At 51.2% G+C, this 21,479-nt stretch overlaps 2 protein-coding genes across 2 annotated transcripts; one reads left to right on the top strand and one right to left on the bottom strand.

Moving 5' to 3' along the window:
• Window positions 1-168: 168 nt before the first annotated feature.
• On the top strand, window positions 169-14,820 carry LOC128329513 (monocarboxylate transporter 13-like). The gene is made up of 6 exons (XM_053260871.1): window positions 169-186; window positions 5,238-5,469; window positions 6,463-6,606; window positions 9,006-9,776; window positions 10,546-11,606; window positions 12,730-14,820. The coding sequence occupies exons 1-5, from the start codon at window positions 169-171 to the stop codon at window positions 10,785-10,787; spliced, it is 1,407 nt and encodes a 468-aa protein (XP_053116846.1). The 3' UTR covers window positions 10,788-11,606; window positions 12,730-14,820.
• LOC128330584 (monocarboxylate transporter 11-like) lies at window positions 13,947-21,232 on the bottom strand. Its single transcript, XM_053263669.1, has 4 exons — window positions 20,526-21,232; window positions 18,971-19,114; window positions 16,894-17,628; window positions 13,947-15,032 (listed from the first exon to the last, which is right to left on the bottom strand). The coding sequence occupies exons 1-4, from the start codon at window positions 20,779-20,781 to the stop codon at window positions 14,797-14,799; spliced, it is 1,371 nt and encodes a 456-aa protein (XP_053119644.1). The 5' UTR covers window positions 20,782-21,232; the 3' UTR covers window positions 13,947-14,796.
• Window positions 21,233-21,479: the final 247 nt, after the last annotated feature.

Genomic DNA, 21,479 nt, shown 5'->3' with positions numbered 1-21,479 from the left:
AAGTGTTTTAATTGTTTTTATATTGTATTTTGGATTGTGTACACTGCCTAGAGATGTATATATCAGGTGGTATATAAATATGATGATAAATAAATCCACAAAAACAGTTAATTCAGAGGTTCCCAACCTTGGATCCCAAGACTACAATTCCCATCATCCCCAGCCACAATGGAGAACCAAGGTTGGGTAATGTAGTCCTATAACACACGGGGAATCAAGGTTGAAAACCCCTGAATTAAGTTTTAAATAATAATTATTTAACAAAGTTAGGTAGGGTGGTCACTGAATAGTCTTTTCTCTTTGGAGCACTAGGGCCAACATATAGTTATGGGTTTAAAAAAGAAAAAGAAAGAAAGAAAGAAAGCAAAGTAAGAGCAACTATCCAAAGAACAAAGTCGGTTTTCAAGGCATCTGTCCAATTCTAAGCATCCTCACGGCTTCAGTGAAAATTTGGGTCTGGTCAGTTATGTGACATGTCAGTCCTGCCAGGAAGGCATTGTGGGTGGCTACTGTGGTGTGCTTTTTCTGAGAGTCATGCTTGACTTATTCCCTGAGTTTGAAACTAATCTAGCAAAATGAAATATTTGGCGTAGGAGGAAGCCGTGGACCCGCCACAGAACTCTTCAACAGGCACCACAAAATGTCTGTGTTCTTACAGCTGTGTTGGCTACTGTGGAAACGGCGTGTAGTTAGCTATTAGTATCCTCCTTGTTGCAAATGGACAGTGGGGAAAGGGACATGTGTTCCACTTCGTAAATAGTCCAACATCGACCGTGCAAACATTTCTGTATCTGTGGCCTGGGGTGTATCAATGCTCTTCTACTGTCTATTCTGACACAGTCCCGTGAAACTAAAAAGTGTGAATACTCCTGCACCAATCTGTGGTGGCAGAGAAAGTCGTCGTGGTTTGCCAAGGCTGGAGAAGTGCCACCTACTGATTTAATTTGACCCTCTTGGGCTCCCAACACAAAGCAGCAGAGCTAGAGCCAGAAGAACTGAGTGGTCTGCATGGAAGCAGAGCCTGGGGGTTTAAGGGGTAAAAAGCAGCCAGAGTAGCTAACATTCAGGGCCAGCTTCTGAAGAGTGGGGTGCCTGAGGTTCCCTCTCTCTGTCTTGCCAGAGCTTGCTCCAGGGGTTCTCCTTGGATGTTGTTGGAGTGCTGGACTAGGACCAGACAGGAGCTAGTGGGAGGAGAGCTGGTCTTGTGGTCGCAAGCATGACTTGTCCCCATAGCTAAGCAGGGTCTGCCCTGGTTGCATCTGAAGGGGAGACTTGATGTGTGAGCACTGCAAGAGCTTCCCCTCAGGGGATGGAGCAGCTCTGGCTGGGAAGAGCAGAAGGTTCCAAGTTCCTTCCTTGGCAGCATCTCCAGGAAAGGGCTGAGAGAGACTCTTGCCTGCAGCCTGGGAGAAGCCGCTGCCAGTCTGGGTAGACAGTACTGAGCTAGATGGACCAAGGGTCTGACTCAGTATATGGCAGTTTCCTATGTTCCTATGACCGGGGAGAGCCGAGTTCAAATCCCCATTCAGCCATGAGACTTGCTGGGTGACTCTAGGCCAGTCACTTCTCTTTCAGCCTAACCTACTTCACAGGGTTGTTGTGAGGAGAAACTTAAGTTACCGCTCTCGGCTCCTTGGAGGAAGAGCAGGATATAAAATGTTAATAATAAATAAATAAATAAATAAATAAATAAAATTATCCCCAGCCACAATGGGACCATTGTAGCTAGGGATGCCTGGAGTTGTAGTCCAACATCTGGGGACCCAAATCTGAGAACTCCTGGCTTACCCCAATCCCAGATATGTGTTTGCCAGTTATTGATATGGGTGTGCACTCTGCACATTCTCAGAGGCACACTTGGTTATCCCAATACGCATTCCAACGTAGAGCCCCAACACTGAGATGTGGGGCTGAACTTTGGCTCACATTGAGCCCTCCTGGAGAGTCTGAGGGAGCGTCGACACAGCAAGTTGCCTTCTGCCGAATCGGATCCTGGATCTACTCAGCTCAGTGTGGTCTAAACACAGACTGGCAGCTGCTCTGCAGGTTTTCAGATGGGGGTCAACCCCAGCCCCATCTGGAGGTCCTGGGGGGTGAAGCTGGGACCTCCTGCATGCACAGCAGACAAAAATTCGAGCCATGGGCTTCAGCCCCTCACCAAAGGCTTTTGGATTCCCTGGGATGGGGACGGGAGTCCTTCTGTGTGGGTGGCAGTTAAGCTTTTGGGGTTTGCCTCTCCTCTGCCCCCAGGAAGGCTCAGGGGGCCGGAGAGGCCAGGAATGCCAGCATATTTCTTTTACAGTAGAACTGAACTTTGCCACCTGCCCACGTCAGCCTGACCCTTCTCTGGCGGAATACCATCCGTGACCTTTGGAACCTGCTTTCTCTTCCCTGTCGCAGAGGAATTAACCTGCAAAAGGGGAGTTGGGGGGTAAAAGGGAATTTCCCACCAAACTATGTTCCGTCCCAAAGTTCTGAGTCTTAAATTTGCCTTTTAAAGAAGACAACACTCCAGTTGCAGAGGAAAGGGAATTTTCAGGTACCTATCAGAGCTGGGGTTCTCAAAGTTGGGTCCCCAGATGCTGTTGGACTACAACTCCCATCACCCACCTGCCAGCCACAATGGGAACCCAAGGTTGGAACCCCCCAAGGTGTTGGGAACCCCTGATCCAAGTCAACGGGCATAATCATATCCTGTGGCAGTGAGTTCCAGAGGGCAGTTGTTATTCTTCAGAACATGTATACAGTATACCAGAAAGAGTTCTCAAAAGTGGTTTACACAGAAAAATAAATACAGAAATGCTCCGTTTTGTCTGCACCAGGCTGTCCCAACCCTGGATTCCCATTATGGTTGGGGGTGATGGCAGTGCAGACAGTATTCAGCCGGAAAGGCCACGAGTCTGACTAGGAAGCTCCCTATGTAAGCAGCAGGCCCGATTCAACAAGAGTGGGAGGGGAGCTGACTTGGACTGTGGGCAGCTGCTGGCTCATCCCACACATTGTGCTCTTGAAACTGCGCCCTGGTGGACAGGGATGTCCTGCAAAACCCTGCACGGCTGAAGACGGGACTAAAGCTTCATGTGTCCTTCACATCTCCCAGAGGCAAAGATGTGCCCCAAGATGACTTTGTTTCTTTCTTTCCCCTCTCACGGAAGGAGTTACTGGCTGCCTCGCACGTCTCGTCTCCCAGTGCAGGGGTGACCTTGGGTGACCCAGATGTTGCTGGGCATTTGGCTATTGTGGGGGGTGGTGATGGGTGTTGCAGTCCAACAACATCTGGGGTCCCAACAATGGGCACCCCAGCTTCAGACTCATTTCCCACTGTGAGTGTGTGAGTGTGTGTATTATATTTATTATTATATATTATATTATATTATATTATATTATATTATATTATATTATATTATATTATATTATATTATAAGGGATGGTGGACAACGGCTCATGTGTATTCCGTAATCACACTGGCTGGGAAATTCAGCATTCTGTCTCAAATGTTCCAGTAGCAAGCATATACTCGAGACCTGGTGAAATCTCAGGCCCTATGATGCTGCCTTTACAGACTGCCAGGGACTGTTTCCTCTGAATGGCAGTGAAGCATAAGGTCTCAGAAGTATTGCCCGGAGATGCCCAGAACCAGCCACCTTCTGCATGCAAAGCAGCTGTGCAGGGCATGTCAGGGCCTTGCTTGATGCTTGGTCCTCTCCCCATGACGAGAAACCACAGCATAAACTAGGCAAAAGGAATCAATTTGTGTCATTTACACAAGTCACATAATTTAACATTTCTGGACCTCAGTAGTGTGTTACCTTAGCACAGGAATCCTCAAACTTAGGTCCCTAAATGTTGTTGGGACTGCAACTCCCATCATCCACCACCAAGGTCATTGTGGCAAGGGATGATGGAAATTGTAGTCCAACAAATGTGAGAACTCTTGCCTTAGCACACAATTTTGATTAGACAGGGTATGATTTGACCACAGAGTTCAGCCCAAGAACCTGTCTCTAGTGCCACGAGTGAAGCCTGGAAAGTGTGAAATAATGAGTGTTTCAGAGCATATGCAGAGTGCCACTCGGTAACTACAGCCAGACCATACAACTGAGGTCAAAAAGTGCTACTAATAAACAGGCTTGTCCCAGAGGATTTGGATATGAACCCTGGTGAACCCACCTGAATCATTAACCCAGGTGCACAGACATCATGCTATTACATTGACACCATTGACACATTGGGGGAAATAAATCACGCAGCTGAATTACATCTATTTGGGCGAGAAGTGGAGAAGACTTAAGGACACCAACAGAGACTTTGTCCGGGCAGAGATCATATCTCTGTGTGTGTGAAATTCAGCCTGTTGAGTCCTTGAAACCTGCAGACTTCTCAGAGACACCAGGACGGAAGCATTGATTCCATATTCCAGTTAAGTGGTTGGTTATCTTCTGCACCAGCGAATAGAGTGAGAGCCACCAGGCTGCATTGCTACGGAACCAGAGAGGAGGGCAGGATCAGGGCACCACCTTCGCTCTTGGAGGAGGAGAGAGGAGGCATTCCTGAGCCCTGGATCTCTCAGCTGTGGTGGTGGTGGGGCCCCCGCATTTATGCATTTATTTTTATTCTAGCAGTGCAGGCAGAGCCTTCGGTTCTATGAAGGGTTCCAGCTTGTTGAAGATGCACTGGCTTCCCCAAGCATTTGGTTGTACTTAGCAATTTGCTTAATTTCCAGTTCTTTGTTTTAAGATGTTTAAACTTTGATTCTTATTGTAGTTGTTTAATTGTATACCACCTGGAGCACTTTAGACAGTGGAAACGTCCCCACCCCTCCCCAGGCCTGCAGTACTTTTGCACGATGGTTAAATTCAACTGGTGACGTTTCCCCCCGTTGTGAAGATACAACGGTCTGAAAAACTGCACCAGTTGCATAACCCTCGTTCAAATCCCCACAGTACTGTGAGCGGGGAATGGTATATAGGGAACTTGCGTAGAGTAGAGGATCGCTACCTTGGGTCCCCAGATGTTGTGCGACTACAACTCCCATGATGGGAGTTGTAGTCCAACAAGACCGGGGTTGGCGGGGGGGGCCCAACCTTGGGAACCACCCTGTTCTAGATGGCTAAAACGGCATCGGTTCCTGTGACTCCCTCCTGCTCTGCCCCTAACCCCTTCATCAGCCACTGACCGACTTCAATCTTTCTCTTCCCCAGGTGGCCACTTTTCCGCTCCCTGGCTCTGCTTTCTAGGGAAGTCTCACCTCGGGGCAGTGCCCGGATTCCATGGCCCCCCCACGCAGGGCCCCAGACGGGGGCTGGGGGTGGATGGTGGTCCTGGCAGCCTTCCTGCAGACAGCCCTGGTCTTTGGGGTGATCCGCTCCTGGGGGGTCTTCTTCGTGGAGTTTGTGGCCTATTTTGGGGGGTCTTCCAGCGCCGTCTCCTGGGTCCTGTCCCTCGGGGTCACCGTCCTGCAGTTTGCAAGTAAGAGAGAAACTTTCATGCTGGGTGAAATTTCAGACCTGTCAATATTTGAAGAGCCAGGCGATGGAGATTTCAGGGCAGTCTTCAGGTGCCTTCTCACCTCTGCAAATCCCCACTGATTGATTTGTGCAAACAGAAGATAAAATTGCATTAGGTATTTCAAACAGCACCTTTAACTCTCTGCCATGTCATGAAAGTTAAATAGTAGTTCAGGTTCAGTAGATACACTAAAACAAACAGAAATCCCTTTGCGATATTTCCTTTTACTGCTTTTTGAAGCCAGAGACCGATCCTGAAGCGGAAGGAAATGGCTTCTTTCCTGTCCTGCTTTATTTATTTATTTATAATTTATACGCAAAGCTTATATCAATTAATACACATTATGCAGTGGTATTTAATGTGTGGAACAGCAGAGCTCTTGCAAGGTCTGTGTTCTTGCAAAGCATATCTTATTTGGGTTAATTAAGAAGCTGATTACACAATATTACTTTTAACCTATCAGGGGAATTGAACTCTTGCAGAGAGGTCCCTGTTGACACAGCACAGCAGAGTTTTTGCACAGCATATCTTACTTGGGTTAAGCAATACTTTGTAAATAATATTTGCTTATTAATATGCTCAGAAAGATATGCTCTGCAAGAGCTCAGCTGCTTGGTCAAGACAGACCTCCTTGCACGAGCTCAGCAGCTCCGTGGCAAGAGCTCAGTAGGGTAAGGAAGTCTGTGTAATTAATGTATGTTAATTTAATATATCAGGGGAAGCTCTGTGTTGATCTAGCAGCTCAGCTCATGCAAACCTACTCTTGCTTACGTTAACTGACGTATGTGAATTGCATGGTACTGCTGAAGCTACCAGGGGAGTTGTGCTGCTGCCAGGAGCTTTGTTTTGCAACCTCAGCATAGTTGCCGGCAGCTTCCCCTAGCAGACAGCTTCCAGGAAGGGAGGCAGCCTCCTCATTCAGACTGACTGTTTGTGCTTTGCTGCTCCTTACAGGCCCGGTGGGGAGCGCTCTGAGTGGCCGCTTTGGGGCACGCCCGGTGGTGATGGTCGGTGGCCTCCTCTCCGGACTGGGCTTGCTCCTGGCTTCGTTCTCCGCCAGCCTGGCTCACCTTTACCTGAGCGTGGGCCTGCTCACAGGTGCCTGCATAGCCCAGCCTTCTCTTGGCACAGAGGAGGGGGTGCCTCTCTTTCTCCGGACTGCGAAAAGGGGGACAGGGCACTCATAAATCGCGGGGGGGGAGGTCGCTTGTAGCCCCCGCCACGGCTAAGGCCCTGACTGGGCCAAGTAGAGGCCCACACTGCTGGAGGAGTGCACAGCCAAAGATGCCCCCACCCAAGAAGGCTGCGGAGCTGAGTGGGTGCTCAAAGCGGCACAGTCTCTTGGGCACTCCGGCCACTTGGGCAGGACTTGCACACTTGTGGGTAGCCACAGATGGTGCAAACGTACCCTGAGAGCTTCTGGAGAACTCGGGAGGCAGTGGGACTGGCGAGGGTGGCATCTTGGCACTCGCACAGCGTTAGTCTGGATCATGCCAGCCATACCAGCAAGTGTGTCCCCAGAACGGATCATTGTAGAGCGGCCCTCTTCCCCTTAGAGAGGAGAGAGCTGGTCTTGTGGTCGCCAGCATGACTTGTCCCCTTAGCTAAGCAGGGTCTGCCCTGGTTGCATGTGAAAGGGAGACTTGATGTGTGAACACTGGCAGAGTTTGTTTATTTATTTATTGAATTTATATACCACCTAGTATAAAAATCTCTAGGCGGTTTACAAAATTAAAACATACAACATAACACATTTAAAATTCATAGAAAGATTAAAATTATAGATAAAAACACATAAAAACACATAAAATTTTTAAAATACAATCTCAGTTGAAGGCCTGGGAAAACAGGTGCGTCTTCAGGGTCCTCCTAAATGGGCCATTCTAGGAAGATAAGCTGCCTGCTTGCATGCAGAAGATTCCAAGTTCCCTCCCTGGCAGCATCTCCAAGAGAAGGCTGAGAGAGATTCCTGCCTGCCACCTTGGAGAAGCCGCTGCCAGTCTGTGCAGACAATACTGAGCTAGACGGGCCAAAGGTCTGACTCCGTATAAGGCAGCTTGACTTCTTATGTTCCCTCTTCCACCACCACCAGCTAACTTGTGTTTAAACCCTTCCTGGCAAAAGGGTGTCAGGGCATGGGGAGTGGAGAACTTGCTCAAAGGCCTTCTGAGTTTCTAGCAAGGGCAGAGCTTCAATCTGAAGCAGTTCTTAGTGGGCTGAATGCTGAGCGCTCAGCAACAATAAAGCAGCCAATGGCATCTCTGAGCACACGCAGAGTACCTTTTCCTTGCCACTTAGTAACCACAGATCTGGGCTGAAGGAGGCAAGTTTTCTTGGCTTCTTGGTTACAAAGTTACATAAAGGATAGAAACGGAACCACCATGTTTAGAGACAGGAATGTTTAGGAGTAATTAGGAAGGGGATTGAAAATAAAAATGCTAATATTATAATGCCCGTAGACAAATCTATGGTGCAGCTACATCTGGAGTACTGCATGCAGTTTTGGTCACTGTATCTTAAGAAGGATATTATAGAACTGAAAAAGGTGAGGAAGAGGGAAACCAAAATGATCAGGGGCCTGGAGCTCCTTCCTTATGAGGCTAGGCTACAGCATCGGGGGTTCTTTAGTTTGGAAAAGAGGTGACCAAGGGGAGACATGATCGAGGGCTATAAAATTATGCATGGAGTGCAGAGGGTGGACAGAGAGAAATGTTTCTCCCTCTCTCACAACACTAGAACCAGGGGCCATCCCATGAAACGGAAGGTCGGGAAATTCAGGACCGACAAGAGGAAGCAGTTTTTCACACAGCGCATAATTAATCTATGAAATTCTTTGCCACGGGGTGTGGTGATGGCCACCAGCTTGGATGGCTATAAAGGGGGCTTAGACAAATTCATGGAGGACAGGTCTATTAATGGCTACTAGTCTGGTGGCTGCTGTGGTCCACCTCCAGCCTCAGAGGCAAGATGCCTCCAAATCCCAGTTGCAGGGGAGCAACAGCAGCAGGAGAGATGGCTTGCCCTCCACTCCTGCCTGTAGGCTTTCAGCGGCATCTGGGGGGGCACTGTGTGAAACAGGATGCTGGGCTAGATGGGCCTCCTTGCACCTGATCCAGCAGGGCTCTTCTTATGTTCTTTTGTTCTTATGACAGTATATCACTGGGAAGCAACAGCTCGGGAAGACCCCTGCCGTGTTGTGGGCTTCCTAGAGGCACCCAGTTAGCCCCTGGATGCTGGAAGCGGGATACTGGATGGCATGGTCCTTTTGGTCTGATGGGGCTCTTCTTAAGTTCTTATGATTGCTGATGGAGCTTCCATGCACAGGAGCAGTCTACCCTGGGCACTCAACTAGATGCTTGGGGACAAAGATCAGGAGAGGAAGCCTCAGGGACCCGGGACCCTTTTTATCTGCAGAGCAACAAGAGGACGGGGGTGGGTGGTTTCAGTGACTGACAAAACCACCACAAAACCTTGCTGACAGCTTTCCTCCCTCCCAGGGCTAGGCTGGGCCCTGGTGTTCACCCCTTCCATGGCTGCCGTCTCTCATTACTTCGAGAAGCGACGGACGCTGGCCACGGGCCTGGCTGTTTCGGGAGCAGGCGTCTCTTCCCTGGTCTTCTCCCCGCTCTTCCAGTACCTGGTGGATTTGTACGGCTGGCGAGGTGCACTCCGGATGGTGGCCGGGCTGTCTTTGAACCTCGTGGTCTCTGGCGCTCTGCTGCGGCCTTTGGAAGGAGCACATACCCACACAGACAAGGCCGTGGTGAGCTCGAGCTGGCTGGGGACACTAAGCTCCCTCTTGGGCCTGGAGCTGCTACACCATGGACCCTTCATGTGTTACATCTTGGTTTTGATCCTGGTGGATGCTGGATACTTTGTCCCTTACGCACACCTGGTGGCCCACGCCAGAGAGGTGGGATGTGATGAATACCAGGCAGCTTTCCTTATGGCGGCTGCTGCTGTCGCAGACATGTGTGGCCGGATTTTTGCGGGCGGGCTGGCTGATTCTGGGGCCTGGGGCCGCCCCCTCCACCACCTGACCCTCTGGACAGTGCTCACTGGGCTCTCTCTTGCCCTGATCCCTCTGGGCTGCAACTACACCTCCCGGATGGCGTTGGGCATCTGCTACGGGCTCTTTGCTGGAGCTGTGGTCCCTCTGCAGTTCACCAGCCTGGTGGAGATTGTGGGCCCTGGATACATGCTTGAGGCCATCGGACTAATGCACATGCTGGAGAGCATAGGGGCTTTGCTGGGGACCCCCCTTTCAGGTAAGAGCGCTGGCTTCTTTCTGTAGTCAGCAGAACCCATAAAGTTTGAGGTTTTGAAGCAACAGCATCTGCAGACCCAGGGCTGGGAACCCCAACTCTAGATTGTTTACCATCGGATCTAGGCAGGGTTCCATGCAACTCTAGGTTCTTTGATAGGGTCAGGGTGATCATTAAATGTGTTCAAGAAAACCAGAATTTGCCAGCCTGTCCAGCTTCCTTTAGCTCTGTAATCTATTTTAGGAAGTGGGCCACTTGCATGACAAGTAACCCTAAGGAGACTACCCAGTAACAAGTCCTGGAGTATAATCTAAGTACCTCTTAATGCTACGTAGCTTCTAGCCCTCCAGGTTCTGAGTTGCATTATCCTTACAATCTATTAAAGATTGTTATCTATCATAAGTTTGCTATCATATGACAACAGAATGCTCTAGATAAGCAGGAGCCTAGCTTGTCCCTGGGTACTAAGTAACTCTAGCACTCTAGAACCAAGGGGCTATTTATATTTTTAATTGTAAACCGCCTTGAGCCATTTCAGAAGGGCAGTATAAAAATTGAATAAACAAACAAACAAACAATAAGCCTTGGAAGGCCTGCCTCCATTTGAAGGAAAGACATGGAACATTTGGGTTCTAGGTTATCATAGCAGTGGATAGATCTCAGCCAATCAACTCATGTGCTCTAGGTAACCCCCGAATAAGAAGCATCCTTGCAGTCTCCTGTGTGCCGCTAGGTTCCTTAATCGATATGCTTGTGGTCTCTCATGTTCCAGGTTGGCTGAGGGACATCACGGGGAATTTCACGGCTTCCTTCATCACAGCTGGTGCATTCCTCCTGGCTGGTGGCTTGATCCTTGGCATGTTACCAAACTCCTTCTCCCGCTCCAGGCCACCAGAAGCCACAGAGGAGAACTCACAAGAACCTCAAGACTGCCAGGCTTTGGAACTAAGGAGGGTCCCCCTCCCAAAAAACCCGGAGACCTTTATCATCATGCGACAGAAACTGGTTGCCTGACCTCATGTTGTAACCTGGTGGGCAAGAGGAGGGGGGGCATTTCCCTCCTATATTTGCTGGGCAAAGTAAATGGGGAGTCCTCCATGCAACCAGCTTTGCCATCACTGGACAGAAGCAAGGACCCCGCCACCTGAGTTGCTGGACCAGCAGATTGTTGTTTCTCTGTGTTTGTCAGACAGAACTGGTGAAAAGGTTGGCAGCCAGGAGGCGGGGAAGGAAGCCGCTACACGCTCCAGAGAGCCTTTGGTTTCCCACAGAGGTGTGTGTGTGAGGCTGACACTGGACACGACTGGGAGCCGTCCGGCTGCGCTGACACGAACTTCTGAAGACCCGCTCTGAATTCTGCAGTGAGAACAGAAGCGAACCCATGTCGGGGTTTGTTCAACAGAACCCGGGGGGGGGGGGGCGTACCGATATCTCCCGGCCCCGGCCAGCCCTCGCCCAGTCTCTTTTTCCCGTGTGTCTTACTCTTTCCCTGCAGCAGCAGCAGCAGCAGCAGCAGCAAAGTGGGCCAATACCGCCGCCGCCGCCTCCTGCTCCTCCTCGCCTCCTGCCTCTCAGCGTGGCTGCTCCGCGCCGGCCGCGCGCTGACTGTGCAGACTGCCTCCCTGAAACCGAGAGCGTGCCCACTGAGTGACGTCAGGCGGCGGCAGCGAGAAGGAGTGTTGGAGCTGTGAAGCGGAGCTGGGGGGGCTGCAGAAAAGCCTGGCGTGTCCCCCTGGTGTGGCTGAGAGACTGACTCACAAGCAGGCAGGCAGGGAGTCAATGCAGGTCCGATGAGGCATCATGTTTCTAAATCACTGCATAACGGACTATTAGGTAAATGCAAGTCCTATTAGGCAAGGGGGCGGGGGGGGGGCGGGAGAAGGCGGCCAAGGGAAAGGGCTGCATTGTCGCCTCGCTCTGCCGTGCTGAGACTGACCCTCAAGAAGGCGAGGCTCGCGGAGGAGGGCGGCAAACGGGACTCCTTGCGTTTCTTGGAATGTGAAGGCAACACACGGAGAAAGAGGCGGGAGAGGCGACGAGAAGCGCGGGGGGTGGGGTGGGGGGGCCCTGCCTTGGTGCTGCCGTCTCGCAAGAAGGGGAGGGACGGCAGAAGGTGAAAGAAACTTGTGTTTTTAACAGTACGCGTGATGGTGTTCAAAGTTGGGGTCTTGCAGGCCGAGTCATCCATTTGACAAGGGGCTAAAGAACTGCTGGATACATCATGGTGGTGGTGATGATGATGATGATGTATTCGATTTCTCTACCGCCTCTCCAAAAATGGCTCAGGGTGGTTTACGCAGAGAGATCACAAATAAATAAGATGGCTGCCTGTCCCCAAAGGGCTCACAATCTAAAAAGAAACGTACGATAGACACCAGCCACAGTCACTGGAGGTCCTGTGCTGGGGGTGGGTAGGGCCAGTTACTCTCCCCCTGCTCAATCAAGAGAACCACCACGTTAAAAGGCGCCTTTTTGCCAAATTAGCAGGGGGGGGGGGAATGCTGAAGAAGAAGAAGAAGACTTGCAAAAAAAAATATAAGACTTTGCAAATCAGTTGATGGGGATTTTTTTTTAAGCTGCCTTTCTCACCTGTCCCTGAAATGCTTACTACTTAAACCCCAAGGAACTGGGATGACTCCATGTATTCCTTTCTGTTGTCTGGTCTGAAATCAAATTAGGAGGGGGAGAGAGAGAGATTGATTGTCCAAACTGATTACTGATTGCTGGTGGGTGACTTCTCTTTCTGTTGGCATAGCTCAGGGTAGTGTTTGTATGATTCTTTCTTCCTACTTTCATTCTTTCAACAATCCTGTGAGGTGGGTTAGGATGAGAGAGAGTATCTAGTTTAAGGTTATCCCCTGAGCTTCCTGGCTGAGTAAACTGTTTTGGGAACTTTTGTTGAAAAGCGGTGTATAAATATTAATTGTATCATCCTCTGGGGACCCCGGGGGAGAAGAAGAGGACGGCCAGCAGCAAGGCAGATGGACTCGATGGTGACAGCCATGAATGCACCACGGAGAGACCTTCAAGGCCAAGTTGAAGACTGAACGTCCTGGAGAGAATCTATCTCTGTGGTCGCTAAGAGTCAACATGGACTCCATTCCATTCCATCTTAGGCACCAGAATATTTGAGGCTATTACCTTATATTTTTAGTGGTGGTGCGGAATGAGGAAACGGGAAGTGTTTCATTCAACCAGCAGGACCTGAGTCGAGAAGGCAGAGTGGCACAGGTGGGGCCAGAGTGGAGCCTGCAGAAGAGGGAAAGGCCGGTCAAAGGAGAGCTGGCTTCTCTTGCACAAACGGTTGCCTGCTTTCGGTGGGGATGACGATCTGAGCTCCAGGTCCAAGGAGCCATAAAGCAATCTCAGATGCCAATCGCTCCGGGAGCGTGTTTTGACGTCTGGTTTTGGAATTCGCACCTACCGTCTCTCAGTACTTTCCTGATACGTGAACTTTTGACTGGTGGGCCAGAAACTCTGCAGCGTTGGGGTGGGGCTCAGTGTGCACTTTTTTCTGCCCCGTTTCTTTAAGCACCAATACGAGGGCTGACTGCTGTGCTCATCGAGCCTTTCTTGACCGTTTGAAGCTGCCTGAAACAACCTACAACTCCCACAATCCCCAGCCATAGTGGCCAATAGCCAGGGATCATGGGAGTTGTAGGCCAACATCTGCTGGGGGGCCAACGATGAGCAGGCCTGTAGTTTTAACAGCACTCCTACAATTCTCAGGGTTACTTTATGGAAATCATAACTTAAAAATCACATAAATTTATAGGGTTGGTAAGGTAAAGCGTGCCGTTGAGTCGGAGTCAACTCCTGGCGCCCACAGAGTCCTGTGTCTTTCTTTGGTAGAATACAGGAGGGGTTTACCATGGCCTCCTCCCGCGCAGTATGAGATGATGCCTTTCAGCATCTTCCTATATCACTGCTGCCCGATATAGGAGTTTCCCATAGTCTGGGAAACATTCTAGCAGGGATTCGAACCGGCAACCTCTGGCTTGCTAGTCAAGTCATTTCCCTGCTGTACCATTAGTTGGGTGGCTAGTGTTGGTACACTCTATCATACTGGAACATATCAAAAACAGAATCTCACCCACTCTTTCCTCTGGTGGAATTCTGCTGTCGCAAGCATCTACAACCCAAGAACGCAACTGAATAATTCACTCAAGGACATAGATTCATCTATGTATAATTTGGTATCACAAGACGGGGGAAAGGCTACAGAGTTGGGGGCTTTTTAACTTAGAAAAAAGAAAAGGGGACATGATAGAGGTTCATAAAATTATGCATAGTGTGGAAAGAGAGCCCTTTCTCCCTCCCTCTCTCGCAGCACTAGCGCCAGGAAGTTTTTCACACCCGGCTTTTAGTTCCTCTATTCCTCTGGAATGGAGCGGGGTGCATTCACATATTGGCCAAATTTACCCCAAAGTCTCTTCAGGCTATCGGAGAGCACTTCGCACACAATTCGGGTTTTTAACTACACGTTGGAGTGTAGCCCGATTTATATCTGGGGTTTAAAAAATCCACTTTTTGTGTTGTTGTTTTTTGGCAACTTTGAACTCGCACTAAACCAATGGTAAAGCCTGCTGTCTGGGGATGCTCCAGGGGACATCCCATGAAACTAATTAGCAGGAAGTTTACGAATGACAGAAGTATATTTTTACATAGAGCATAACTAATCTATGGAACTCTCTGCCACAGGATGTGGTGATGGCCTCAGCTTGGATAGCTTTTAGTGCGGCTTAGACAAATTCGTGGAATACAGGGCTCTGAGTGGCTGCTAGTCTTGGTGGCTATGGGCTACTTCGAGGTTCAGAAGAAGGAGGCCTCTGCATGCCAGTTGTCGGGGAGCCACAGCGGGGGGGGGCACACCATCTCTTGCCTGTGGGCTTCCCAGGGGCATCCAGTGGGGCATTGTGGGAAACTGGAGGCTGAACTAGATGAAGCCAACATTCCGTCTGATCCAACAGGGCTCTTCTTCTGTTCAGGTCAAAGGAATGTACCGGGCACTGCAGGAACCTTTTCATATCTCTGAACAGTGGCGAGTCTGGGGAGCAGGCAGGAAAGGGGCAACCGAGTGAGGAGTAACCCGTTCCTTCAGTCCTCCTTTGATGCTGGGCGGCACTGCAGAACCTGGACAGCAGCAGCAGCCAGCAAAGAAGGCAGGCAGAGCCAGGAAGACCCCGCTGGCACAGAGGACGAAGGCGCCGCCAACCAGAAACGAGGCCGTGAAGTCGCCTGTCGTGTCCCGTAAAAGACCTAGAGAGAAACGGGGTGGGGGCGAGGGGGAAGAGCGATCAGGGAAAGGGGCTTATCAAATATGGGTCCCCAGATGTTGTTGGACTACCGCACCCATGGCCCCCTGCCGCATCGCAGGTGGAAGAAAACCATATCCCTGCCATGGCAAGATGATGACTGCCTTAAGACAGCTTTAAAAGGGGATGAGACAAATTCATGGCGGCCCATCATTGACTAGAGCCCACGGACTCTCAAGCGTGGATCGCCAGATGTGGTTGGACTACAACTCCCATCGTCCCCAGCCACAGTGCCTGTACTGAAATGTGATCCTGCCAAGGGGAAGGACCAAAGGCCTCATTAAGAGTGGGAGTGCTAAGCAAGCTGTGTGTGTGTGTGTGTTTGCGTTGGCTTTTGTGTTGCTTCTGCAGCCCAAGAGCAGCGTGAAAACAATAAAGCAAGCTGTTCCTGTTTCAAAAGAGTCCTCCTCACATCACTTTTATTATTCCTACCAAGCCCGTGGTGGTGTCAGAAGTTGGGGCCCTTTTCTTGTGTCGCTGGAGTTGCAGCAGAAAAGAAGCAAAACGAAACTCATCTTCTGCTGAGCGGAGGCTCAGCCTGGCGAAATTTTCGCCCCCCCAGAAGGCTTCGATCTTAGAAGGCCTGCCGGGTGGCCAGGCTGGAAGCAGCAGTTCTCCTGTTACGGGGTTGTGTGCAAAGCTGCATGCTGAAAATCAGGCCTGCGCTCTCCTTTATGCCATGGGTGGGCCCACAAGCAGAGCAGATTTTTTAAGCCCTTGACATTTGCTGCTGCTGGGGAGAAGGATGGCTCTGTCCTAGGCCTGGGGGGATGTGATGAATACTTTGTGCCAAAGGAGAGGAACCTGACTCCTAAGAGCGTCTGCTTTCACCAGAGGACTCTGAGCCCTATGTAAGGTGGCTGCAAGAAAAAGCTGACGACTGTGAGTCTGGGAACAGCAAAAAGGAAACGATTAGGGATAGACTAGTTGTGGACTCCCCTCAGAAGCTGCAGGAGGTCTCCAGAATGAAAGCAAACATGCACGCATGCACACACAGAGCTTGCGTAACACTCCCACTCTTTATAAGGCCTTTGGCCCTCCTCCCCGCCCTCCCTGCAGTGGTGGCCTTCTGCCATTGTAGTCCAATATGATGAAAAAGCCAAGGAAGTAAAAGAAAATACTTCTCATATTGGCATTAAGCATTTAGAGGTGTGTGTTTTTTTTTAAAAAAAAAAAGTGTATTTGGGCTGCCCAGCAGCTCAGGTTGAGCAAAATGTATCCTATCTGGGACAGTCACGGCCTTCCAGGGAGCAAAGGCTGGACCGAGTAGCACGTTCCTGGCCGCAGACAAACATCTGGCAACGTAGGAAGTGGCCTTCTACCGAGTCAGACCCTTGGTCCATCTAGCTCAGCATTGTCTACCCAGACTGGCAGCGGCTTCTTCAAGGTTGCAGGCAGGAGTCTCTCTCAGCCCTCTCTTGGAGGATGCTGCCAGGGAGGGAACTTGGGACCATCTGCATGCAAGCAGGTAGGGGCTCTTCCCAGATCAGCCCCATCTTATCCCCTGAGGAATACCTTACAGCAGGGATTCTCAACGTTGGGTCCACAGATGTAATTGGACTTCAACTCCCATAATCCCCAGCCAAAGGCCACTGGGGCTGGGGATTATGGGAGTTGGTCCAATAACATCTGGGGACCCACCGTTGAGAATCCTTGCCTTACAGTACTCACACGTGTAGTCTCCCATTCAAGCCAAGGCGGGCCCTGCTTCGCCAAGGGGACAAGTCTTGCTTGCCACCACAAGCCCAGCTCTCCTCCCTTTCTAGGAGGGGAGGGTCCTTGCCAGATTAGCAGAGGGTCCTTACCAGAGAGGGGAGGTCCCAGCAACCCTCCGAGGCTCATCACCATCAGGCACAGCCCCGTGGCGTTCACCACCCGGGCTACCCCGACGATGTCCGGCAAGACCCCAAACGCCACCGTGGCAAAGCTCCCGGCACTGAGGCCATACAGCAAGGCCAGGAGGAGGGCGCTGGTGTAGGAGGCGGCCAGCGGGAGGAAGAGCAGGCTGCAGCCGGTGAGGGAGTTGAAGAGCACCAGCAGGCGGACGGGCGGCAGGAAGAGCCGGCCGGCCAGGCAGCCGGCCAGCAGCCGGGCCAGGGCGTCGGAGAGGGCGGCCAGGGAGACCAACATGGCGGCCTGGTAGGGGTCCAGGCCCAGCGCCCGGCCATAAGGCTCCAGGTGGACGTAAGGGGTGAAATACCCAGCGGAGAGGAGGGCGACGCCCAGAGCAAAGGCCCCAAAACCTCGCTGGGCAAAGAGGCCCAAGTCGAAGCCGGAGCTCTGCTGATGGTCGCCCCGCAGGGCCAGGGGGCGAAGGAGGGCGCCACAGAGCAGCAGGTGGAGGGTGCAGGCCGAGGTCACCAGCAGGGCCCCTTGCCAGCCCAGGCCCTCCGCCAGGAGCCGCAGGAGCGGGGAGAAGGCGAAGGAGGAGAGTCCGTTGCCCATCAGCGCGAGGCCCATCGCCACGGAGCGCCGCCGGGAGGAGAAGTAGCGCGAGAGGGTGCCCATGGCGGGGGCGAAGGCCAGAGCCCAGCCGAGACCTGCAGAGAGACAGCAGCGAGATGGCGAGGAGGAGGAGCAGAGCTGCCACGCAGAGCTCTGCCCTGGATTTGCATGTTAAAGAACAGCCGGATGGGGGACCGGAATCAACAGGCGCCCAGTTTTAGCCCAACCCGTAAGCCTCCCGCAGGTGCTGAACTACAACTCCCATCACCCCCAGCCACAATGGCTGGGATGATGGGAGTTGTAGTTCAGCAACATTAAGAGAGCGCCTTCTCTGTCTTGAAGCTTATCACCTATTAAGAGCATCTGGAGAGATCCGGTTACGGTTGCCGCCGACTCGTTTGGTGGCAACTCGGGACTGGGCCTTCCCTGTGGCTGCCCCAGGGCTTTGGAAGGTGCTCCCTGCTGAAACAAGAGCATCTCCTTATATAGGAAGCTGCCACATACTGAGTCAGACCATTGGTCCATCTAGCACAATATTGTCTTCACAGACTGGCAGCGGCTTCTCCAAGGCTGCAGGCAGGAATCTCCTCAGTCATATCTTGGAAATGCTGCCGGGGAGGGATCTTGAAACCTTCTGCTCTTCACAGAGCGGCTCCATCCCCGGAGGGGAATATCTGACAGTGCTGCTCACACTTCTAGTCTCCCATTCATACGCAACCAGGGCAGACCCTGCTTAGCTAAGGGGACAAGTCATGCTTGCTAGCACCAGACCAGCAAGCCTTCTCTATTTGTAGGAGGACCCTGAAGACGTACCTATTTTCCCAGACTTTTAACTGAAATCCCATTTTTAATTTTTAATGTGTTTTTCCCCTATTATGATTTTTATCTTTTTATGAATCGTAAATATTTATATTTTGTATTATGCTTTTAATTTTGTAAACCGCCTTGAGATTTTATATTAGGCGGTATACAAATTCAATAAATAAATAATAAATGATAACATCTGGGCGCTTTCCAGACCAGCTGCTCATCAGCAGCAAAAGGCCTCCGTTCGGGCAAGTCGGATTTGGAACGTAAACAGCTGGGGGAGCCGCCTCGCAGCAACTAACAACCCGAAAAAAACAGCGACTTTTTCACGCCGGATGTACGACGTACAGGTAGAGTTATTCACACATTCTGTGCAGCACACCGGTAGGTCCAGCAGGACACGTCCTACCTGGACCCAGCTTTTGCGGGGTTGTACCCAGGTTGGCTTTTTAAAATGAATGTGGGTACAATCATTCACACAAACTCATGGCTAAGTGTCCCTGCACGAGCATAACATCTAGATACGGCTAGCACAAGACCGGATTTCCGATCTCGGGGGCATTTTCCGTCCTGCCGGAGAGATTATGTTGATTCATGTGCAAGAGGCATGGAAAGGTGGTTGGGACTCACCTGTCAGAAGCCCCAAGGTCAGGTAGAGCTGAAGTAGACTGGTGCTGAAGGAAGCCCAGAGAATGCCCAGAGAGCTTAGCAGCCCCCCAAGCATCACCACGGGCCGGGCTCCGTAGCGCATGCTGGCAGCGCTGCCAATGGGACCTGAGCCAGAAAGGGATAGGAAGAGGTTGCAAAGAATGAAGGCCACACCCACAGAGATGAGAAGAATCTGGGACACAGAAAAGCTGCCTTCTACAGAGTCAGACCCTTGGTCCATCTAGCTCAGTATTGCCTACACAGACTGGCAGCAGCTCTCCAAGGTTTCAGGTAGAGTCTTTCCCAGCCCTACCTGGAGATGCTACTGGGAACTGAACCTTAGACCTTCTGCATGCAAAACAAATGCTCTTCCACCGTGCTGCAACCCGATCCCCTAGAAAACTATAGGAAGCTGCTGCTGTTGCTGTCTACTGAGTCAGACCCTTGGTCCATCTAGCCCAGTACTGTCTACCCTGACTGGCAATGGTTCTCCAGGGTATCAGGCAAGAGTCCCTCTCCCAACCCTCGCTGGAGATGCTGCCAGGGAGGGGCCTTCCCTTCTGCTCACAAGGCAGATTCTCTACCACAGCTACGGACCCCTCCCTGTGTGGGACCCTGATTCACCAGGTGTAATTTGTGTCAAGAGTTCTCAAAGGATTCCTTCTCTGTTTTCGTTATATGGGTCTGTTCAGTGCTGGAATATTTGAAGTCTCACTCCAAGAGATAGAGCGCACACCTTTGAGCATGTACAGAGTGCCTAAGACACACTGCAAATCTGCAGAGGGCCCTTGCACACTGAAACATGGAACCCAGAGGATGAATCAGAGGCAAGTTGGGCCCCCTGTGGGCTGCAAATGGGTGGGCAGATGACCTGAATGAGGGTGTGCGTGCCTGCAATCTGTGCGGGAGCAACTCCTGGTTGCTCCTTTGGTTGATGATGATGGGGACCAAATATGCGGTCTAGACATGCCGGCTGAAAGCTGGAAGTAATTTTGTGGGAAGCACTTCCAACCGACTGGAGGACTTTGATGCATTTGAGGCTGAAGCCACCTGATGCTGAAATGGATCCTCACCCCATCAAGCTCAGTCTGGTCTCCTCTGCTTTTGCTGCTCAAGATGTTTGGAGATTTCGGGGATGGAAGCAGAGGTGGCCACTGGCACATCCTGAGCATGGATCCTACAGCCAAACTATGGCCCCTTCCCAAACTTGCTCAGTCTCCATTTTAATTTGTTACATGAACGCACTGAGTTGTGGATGCTGCGGAAATTGTAAATACGAAGGCATGCGGGCATTTTCTATATGAGAATTTCAGAATTGGGGGGGGGGGTGGAACTGAAGATATAAAATCAGAAGGCATTGCTCACTCACGGAAAGATGCCAGTGGATAAGCCAGAGAGATTAGAGCAGGGGTTCTTAAGCTTGGGTGCCAGATGTTGCTGGACTACAAGCCCCATCATCCCCAGCCCCTGTGGTCAAAGGCATCCCAGACGAGCCTGGGAGAGGCAGAGGGATGGTCCTCCCCGTCAGAACACTCACTAGCACACTGCTCCGTCGCCAGGGTGATGGCCGTCACCCAGGAAACCTGGGCTGCGCTCGCATGGAAGGCCTCCATCAGATCTTCAAAGAGGACGCCCAGACATCGGAGGATGCCATAGGTGAGGGAGTTGGCCAGGAAGCCAGCGAGGACGACCAGCCAGCCCCAGCCTCCATCTGGGGGCTCTTCTTCTCGTGGGAAGGACATCGCCCCACGTGGGAATTCTGAACAGACGAGTTCATATAGATTAGGCCCCATTCACACAGCCCCCACCCTATGGGGCACGGAGGAAGACCAAGACATTTACCCATATTGGCCCGAATCGAAGACTCTGAATTTAAGACGACCCCCCCATAAAATATAGTTTAAATACAGCTTACACCTGTTTACCCAAATGGAACAGGACTCTGAATTTAAGACGACCCTTCCAGTAAGTTTGTAACATCAAAGAACTTGGGGGAAACCGAGGCTTGGGTTCCGGTAAATGCCACAGTGGGGAGATTCCAGCTGTTTCATGCGCGAAATGGAGGCGCCACCTGCTGGAAGGAGATGAGAAGGCAGGCAGTCTGCCTCCTTAATTGGGCCTATGGACCCCCCTGCTGCACCACCTTTCTAGTTCCTGCTCAGACACAGTGGTGTCCTGCTGCCTGCAGGGGGGACGGACAGGGTCGCAATCCTTGTATCCCCCCCACCTACACACACACACACCTTCAGCAGGGACTCTGCTTTCCAAAGCTCTGATCATTCAGCCTTTGAACGGCTCTATTAAAAGCTATGCCTGTAATTTAACCCAATAATGAATATAATCGAAAACAGCAATCATTTGATCTTCCATTCACTGATCTGGACGATTAGCGGAGATCCACTGAAAGAACAGGACTTAAATTACAGTGCAACACAGAAGTCTCACTGCACTCAATGGGGCTTACTCCCAGGTGAGTGGGTACAGAACTGCA

The sequence above is a fragment of the Hemicordylus capensis genome, chromosome 6 (assembly GCF_027244095.1).
Source record: "Hemicordylus capensis ecotype Gifberg chromosome 6, rHemCap1.1.pri, whole genome shotgun sequence".
NCBI classification, from domain to species: Eukaryota; Metazoa; Chordata; class Lepidosauria; order Squamata; family Cordylidae; genus Hemicordylus; species Hemicordylus capensis.
Note: the sequence above shows the minus strand (reverse complement) of the source record. Positions and strands in the feature narration are given on the sequence as shown.